Here is a 7,868-nt window from a genome sequence, read left to right on the forward strand (position 1 = left end):
TTAATTTGGTATAATGAAATCCAGTACATGCTAGATGAGCATATGGATAGATTCAATTTGATGCAAAAATTTAGTACTTGCGAGATCAACACTTGAATAAAATTTGGGAATACGAATGTTTAGTCTATGCAATCTCATAACTTGAATAAAATTGACATGAGTTTAGTAAGTGCATGATCAAGAGTCTGAAAATTATCTAGTCATAATCCATTTGGTACTAAAAGAATGCATGACCAACAATTTTATGAAATGTGTAATTGCAATTAGGGAAAATGCAGGATAGAACGGAAGTGTGGCTACAAAACTATCCGCCAGAGATTGCTGAGGCGGTCGTGGCTGACTGTAATATTCCTGTTTAATTAATATATCTCTTTTCCCCGCAAAAAAAAACAGAGCACTCGAGATTTGACTAAAACAGATCCAGATTAACTAAAACAGAGCACTCGAGGGCGACTTGGTTCATCATGCACTAGCGAAATCTGAGCAAGATTAACTAAATCAGAGCAAGATTAACTAAATCAGAGCAAGATTAAGGTCTACAAACCAGAAAAAGTGGCAGACGAGGACGTGGTTCTTCATGCAGAGTTGAACGACGGCGAGGTAGTTTTCTAGTTCGTGGTTGGGGTCCTCCGCAGTGTACTCGAGATCCAATCCTACAAATTTGTTCTCGTTTTCTTCCGCATACCACTGCGCGTACATCTCCAGGTACTTGCTCATCGTGTGCTCCTCGTTCGTGTAGACAACAGTGATCTCCTTGCCGCCATGGACGGTGAAGGTCCTGATCTGAGTAAAGGGCTGGATGGCTGACGGCGGAAGCGGTTGCGGAACAGAGGAAGAGGAAGAAGAAGCGTCCATGGCGCGGAGGAGGCAGAAGCGGCGAGAATGAAGAAGCGGCAAGAACCGTCAAGAATGGCGCGGAGGAACATAGGAGGAAGAAGAGGGTTTTTCGTATAGTGGGAGGAGGAGTGGAACCGTCAAGCAGAGAGGCGAAGGAGGCAGAATTTATTACCGGAACTCCAATTTACCTGCTGGCCCCTAATCCACATAAAATTACCAGAAATGGCCCAACCCAGTGGTATCTACTGCTAGATGGCCCCACCCACCCCAAAATGGTCCAACCTAGTGGTATCTACTGCTAGATGGCCCCACAGTCAGTAGAAGTTGCCTTAGTTCCACTATGTAAAGGATAAAGGATGGTAAGCTGACAAGATCTCTCCAATAGCTTCACTGGTTAACAGGCACGTTGACATATCTAGAGGTGCTGGGTTCGACTCCCAGCCCTCACTCTTTTTGATTTTTTTTGGCGGCCAGGAGAAGCCCAAATATCCCTTCTGAATCCAACTCCCTCCTATAACCTAGCAGAAATTCAAATCCAGTCGCTCGACGGCGGCGGCGGCGGCGGCGGTGGCGGCCCCTTCCCTCTCCGACGACGAGCCCCGTCCCTCTCCGACGACGAGCCCCGGCCCTCTCCGACGACGAGCCCCTCCGCATCTCCCGGTCTGCACCCCTATCATCTCTCCCCTCTCGATCTGTTCTTCTTCGTCAGTGATCCAATATGTGCTCTTACTAGGACTAAAGTCCGAGGTGACGGCGGTGGTGGGTGTGCCGGTGCTGTGTCCGAGCAAGGGATCTGCTGTCCATCTGCCTCGCCGACGACGAGCCCCTCGCCCTCTCCAGGACGAGCCCCTCGCCCTCTCCAGGACGAGCCCCGTCCCTCTCCAGGACAAGCCCCGGCCCTCTCCGACGACGAGCCCCTCCGCATCTCCCGGTCTGCACCCCTCTCATCTCTCCCCTCTTGATCTGTTTTTCTTCATCAGTTCAGAAAATCGAATTTAACTGCTGTGCATTGCTTGAAATTGGAACTGCTGTGCAGTTAGCTGTTTGCTAATTGCATCATTTTGTTCTTCCGCAGATGGACAGACGCTGGATTACAACAAGAATTAGAAGGCTTTCCCCTGAACACACAAAGGGAGTGGCCGAGTTTATGCAGTTTGTTCGCTTGAGTGCTGCCAATGATGATCAGGTGTTGTGCCCATGTCGTAGCTGTCTCAACCGGTGCACAAAACCTCTAGATGTAGTAGAGGCTCATTTGCTTCTTTATGGGATGGCAAGCACTTATGACAGATGGGTCTTCCATGGAGAACCATTACATCCTGTACCTGAAGCTGGACATGGAGGACAAGGAGGTGCACCTGAAGCCGGACATGGACATGGAGGTGAACCTGAGGCTGGACATGGAGGTGAACCTGAGGCTGGACATGGAGGTGATGCAGGGGCACACCATGTTGGTGGAGGTGATGCAGAGGCACACTATTTTGGTTTGCAAGAGGAAGATGGTTATGAAGATGATAGAATTCCTGATCTGCTTGCTGATTTGTACAAGTCAGAACCGCAAGGTCCTGGAAAGGACACTATATTTGCTGAGTTGATAGAGGAAGCCAAGCGCGCAGCCAGCGATGGGGGTATAATGTCAAGGTTTTCACTCACAGTCAAGTTACTTCAGGCCAAGTCGTACTACCGGATTAGCAACGTTGCATTCAACGCGATACTCCTGATTTTGGCCTTGCAATACCCTGCTAGCTCAATACCAAAGTCATACGAGGAGGCACTTAGCATAGTCGACAGGTTGGGCCTTGGTTATGAGAGTATCCATGTGTGCCCGAATAACTGTGTATTGTTCCGGAAGGATTATGCCAAGGAGAATAATTGCCCCAAGTGCAAAGCCTCCAGATGGAAAGATGCTGATGGTAGGAGAAAGATCCCAGAGAAGGTGCTGAGGCACTTCCCATTGATTCCAAGGCTGACAAGAATGTTTCTTTCAAAGGAGCAATCAAAGGAAGTACAGTGGCACAAACTGAAGTGGCAAGACGTGGAGAATGATCTCAGTCATCTAGCAGACGGGGATGCATGGAAGGATTTTGACGATATTCATAAAGACTTTGCCGCTGATGCCAGGAACATACGGCTTGGACTTGCCACGGATGGTTTTAATCCCTACGGGAATATGAGCAACTCCTACAGCATGTGGCCTGTATTCGTGGTGCCATACAACCTTCCACCGTGGGCATGTATGGATCAGTCCAACTTCATGCTGACATTGCTAATCCCTGGTCCATCCTCTCCAGGAAAAGATTTTGATGTCTTCATGGAGCCTTTGATGGAAGAGCTGCAGGAGCTCTGGAAAGGTGTAAAATCATATGATGCCAATAGTCCAGACAAGTTCGATCTCCGTGCTGCAATCTTATGGTGTATTCATGATTATCCGGCACTGCACACATTGTCAGGGAGGGCCACAGCTGGTTACCAGGCATGTGTGCGTTGTGACAAAGAGAATTGCTCCAAGAAATTAAGGAACAAAATCTGCTTTATTGGGCACCGCCGTTGGCTACCTCTGTCCCATCCTTGGAGAAGAAGCAAAGAATACAATGGTGCTATTGAAAGGCGTGAGAAGCCAGCGGAATTCACTCCAGAAGAGCTAAAGGAACAGCTTGATAGGGTTAGAGATGTGATACTAGGCAAGCTTCAGAAGAAAAGGAAACATGAGGATGGTCAGTGTTGGAGCCGTAGGTCATGTTTGTGGGACTTGCCATACTGGGAAGATCTAAAGCTGAGGCATAATCTCGATGTAATGCACATCGAGAAAAACATCTGTGATAATCTGATTGGTACTTTCATGAACATACAAGGCAAGACAAAGGACACTGTGAATTCAAGGCTTGATTTGGAAGATATGGGCATAAGAGGTGACTTGCATTTGCAGCCTGTTTCAGCTGACTCTTTTGAGATGCCACAGGCATGGTATACAATGAGTAAACAAGAAAAAATTGCATTTTGTGAATTCATAAAAGCTGTGAGGTTTCCAGATGGGTACGCGTCTAACATATCCAAGTGTGTGGCTGCTGATAAGTGCAAGCTTCAAGGGCTGAAGACCCATGACTGTCATATATTGCTTCAAAGGATCTTACCGGCTGGCCTGCGAGGAACAATCCATGAAGACATATATGAAGCGGTTGCTGAGCTTGGAAATTTCTTCAGAGAGCTGTGCTGCAAAACACTGAAGAGAGACGCTCTGGACAGACTTGAAAAGGAAATCGTAGTTATTCTTTGCAAACTTGAGAAGATCTTCCCCCCATCTTTCTTCGACGTGATGGTGCATTTGGCCATCCATTTACCAAAAGAGGCAAGGCTTAGAGGCCCAGTGCATTACGGTTGGATGTACCCAGTCGAAAGAAGGTTGCTAACATTGAAGCGTTATGTCCGGAACAATGCCAGGCTGGAGGGATCGATTGCCGAAGCATATATTGTTGATGAGTGCCTGACATTTTTCTCGAGATACTTCGACGATGTTGAAACAAGATTCAACCGTCCAAGAAGAAATCCGGAGCGGGATGATTCACATATTGGTGATTTGTCTGTTTTCAAACACGGTGTGAAATTTATTGGAGCCTCTCAATATGTGTATGCAGGTGAGGACTATGACAACATGGTGTGGTATGTGCTCCGAAGTTGCCCTGAGGTTGATCCATACATCGAGTACGTTTCTCTTCATCCCCATATATAGATAGGTTATTGCAGCCTCTCCAAATAATAATTAGGATCTATTTTCTGTTGCCATTCCAGCCTGTGCAAACAAGAGTTGAACCAACGAGGTGGTCAGATCAATGTTGATAGATGGCTTGCCAAGAACTTTGCTAGATGGTTTCAGACTCATGTGAGATCTTTAGCTGGTTTATTTCTGAAGATTGGAAAAGTTCATGATATAAATTTGTTGTGTGTGTTACTCACCCCCTGGTTGATTTTTTGCAGATTGGGAAAATGCGAAATGATGTCTGTCCTCATCTCTATGCTTTGGCGTGCAAACCAGATTTTAGAGTGAGACTATATTCTGCATGTGTTGTTGACAGTGTTCGGTACCATACTGTTGACCGCGAGAAGAACAGAAAGACACAAAATAGTGGAATCGTTTCTGAGGGAGATCATGATGGGAACAGCATTGACTTCTTTGGTCAGCTCAAATCCATCATCAGATTGCAATACAACTCCAGCGGTGGCGTCCATCAGTCAGTTGTCCTCTTCCGGTGTGACTGGTTTGACCTTGGTGGTAGGAAACCCGGGCTCGACGATGATGGACACTTCAAAAGTGTTAACACAGAAAAGTTTTGGTACAAGAATGATCCTTTCCTTCTGACATCACAAGCAACCAAGGTCTTTTATGTGCCAGACACCAAGTTGAAAGGAAAATGGCAAGTTGTGCAGAAGTTCACCATAGACATCTATGGAGTGTAAAAGAAAATGAACAGGGACCCGGTGTTGCTGTACTATCATATCAAGATGAAGATTCCAGTCAAGTTCCTGTGCAAGAAAAAGAAGGCACTGCACGGAGTAGGACGAGAAGTGACCAGGAACGTGTGCTACTTGAAAAAGTCATTGTGGACAAACTGAAGAAACGGAGCAAGGAGGTTGTTCCTGAAGAAATCGAGGAGGTTGATGAGACAATGTATCAATATTGCACTGATGATGATGATGATGATGATGGAGGAAATAGAACTAGGAATCGTCCAGTTTCCGAAGAAGATGAATAGAGTTTGAATCTGTAGTTTGTGTAATGGATGAATAGCAGTTTGAATCTGTAGTTTGTGTAATGTCAGTTTATTTCAGATTGTGTGTCAGGTTGTTTGGCCCAGAATTTATGTTGAACATGCCAGCTTGTTTTTCCCAGAATTTATGTTGAATATGTCAGCTTTTTGTTCCCAGAATTTGTGCCCAATTTTTTGGGGAATCCATGCCCAATTTTTTGGGGAATCCATGCCCAATTTTTTCAATGCATGGCTGACGCCGGCGACCATATATGGGCGGCGCCGCTGTGCATGGCTGACACCAGCGACCATATATGGGCGGCGCCGATGTGCAAAAGGAGTTGCTAGGCATTTTCAACAGAACTCATTTTCAACAGAACACATTTTCAACTGAACAGAATTGCACACATACATAGACCTGGTTCAAATTCAGGAACTAAACATTGTGGCACGAACAGACAAATGGTTGGAATTACAACACAATAACTCTAGCATATACGCTAGCTTCTTCTCCTCCTGACCAACAGATCACTGAATTCACCCTAATTTCAGTTCCTACACATCACCCAGGTACAACAGATGACAAAAGCTACATATAACACCCAAACCATGAAGCCTCTCATTTTCTTTGGTTCAGGGTTGCTCTGTTTCCTTGCAGCAAGCAGAAACTTTTCTTCCTGGAGCCTCTCAATTTCTACCTGGAGCCTCCCAATTTCTTCATCTCGATCCCAAACAGCATCACGCAGATCACGAACTAATTCTTTGTGATGTGCATACAGCGGATCATCAATCCACTTAAACACTCTACACCCTATTCCACCAGCAATCTGACAGATGAAGAACAGAAGAGGATAAATAAGTCACAGTAGAAAAGAAAATTCAGAATACAGCGGGCTCCAGGAAATTCAGAATGGGGGGGCGTGCTCGAAGACTAACCGAGCGAATTTTGCAGTTCCGGTATCTTCTCCCAGTGTTTGCATCACTCCAGGAAATCCATTGCGGCATCTTCTCGCCACAGTCACAGACGTCAGCGGGCTCATAATCGAATGGCCGCTGACGATACGGGATGGGCGTGCCTGGCTACCGGCGGCGACGCGACGACGCTCCTGACCTAGAAGAACTGCCCGAGCAGGCTAGGAACCCTAGATGCGCCGCCATGTGAGCTGTCGGAGGAGGAACCCTAGATGCACCTGGTCGAGGAGGAGCGGCTCAACGGCACCTGTTTTGAAGAAAACTGATTAGTCTATCATGTCTATATAGATGGACAACCCTACTTGTGTCAACAACACTATTGTAGCAAAGCGGTAGGGAGTGGTAGTGAGGCAGCGCCAGGTCGAGGGTTCGAGTCCCCGCAAGCGCAATTTTTTGCCATCGGGAGCCAACCCAGCAAAGGATGGGCCAACAATTCAACCACCAGATGGTCCGTCACCATATACATTAGGGTAGGCCAGCCCAGTAGAGGAGAGCCCAAAAGAAGAGAATATCACCAGCAAACAGCAGCCTAGTAGAGGACAGCCCAACAAAATGGTGGACGGCACAGAGAAAAGGAGCGCAATTTTTGGCAGTTATTTAGGGACCAAAAAACACTATTGTCAATTATACGAAATTTACAGATACGGAGAATCAGAGACAAAAAACTTAAAATATCGCTGAATACTGAGAAGAAAGAAACAGAGAGGACCCTCCTCCTTTATCCGGGCTTGGGACCGGCTACCGAGAATATGGTAGGCGGAGTTACCCCCCCCCAAAACCCAAATCAAAAAATATCAGAAATATAGTCTGCATAATAGATATTGCGACATATATAGTCAAACAAGCGGCCAGGGTAGCAAAGATGACATAAACACACAATGGACACACACACAAATTGTAGACTAAAACAATTATATCATATGATAAAGATTATATCATATGATATCAACTGAAACTTCAATACCACCACGGCCGCCCTGGTTGAAAAGAAGGAGAACAACATTCCCAGATTCAAGGTTATACTCCTTAGCAAACTCTGACCAGCAGGAATCGAACTTCAGCCTTCCATCAGTAGTAGTGTAGTATGCACCCTTAGGGTGGTAGCCATAGTCATCAACAAAAAAACATGCCTCGCCGCTTTCAGAGATATTCAAGGACCTAACAACTTCCATCGGTATACGCTAAATAATAAAAATTAAATTATATATGGAAAGGATATATATAAAGGATAACTAAGATCATATAAAGAAAAGCAGAATTATACCAGTCCATTGCCCTTCAAATCAGTATTCGTCAAGGTGTGCACAAAAACAACACCAA

The 7,868-nt window shown here is 45.9% G+C and overlaps 1 protein-coding gene across 1 annotated transcript; it reads left to right on the forward strand.

The window, feature by feature from the left end:
- Positions 1-1,912: 1,912 nt before the first annotated feature.
- LOC139832608 (uncharacterized) lies at positions 1,913-4,826 on the forward strand. The gene is made up of 4 exons (XM_071822401.1): positions 1,913-2,155; positions 2,187-2,264; positions 2,330-4,427; positions 4,807-4,826. Exons 1-4 carry the CDS (start codon positions 1,913-1,915, stop codon positions 4,824-4,826), a joined length of 2,439 nt encoding a protein of 812 aa, XP_071678502.1.
- The last annotated feature ends 3,042 nt before the right edge of the window (positions 4,827-7,868 follow it).

This window comes from Lolium perenne, chromosome 6, assembly GCF_019359855.2.
Source record: "Lolium perenne isolate Kyuss_39 chromosome 6, Kyuss_2.0, whole genome shotgun sequence".
NCBI classification, from domain to species: Eukaryota; Viridiplantae; Streptophyta; class Magnoliopsida; order Poales; family Poaceae; genus Lolium; species Lolium perenne.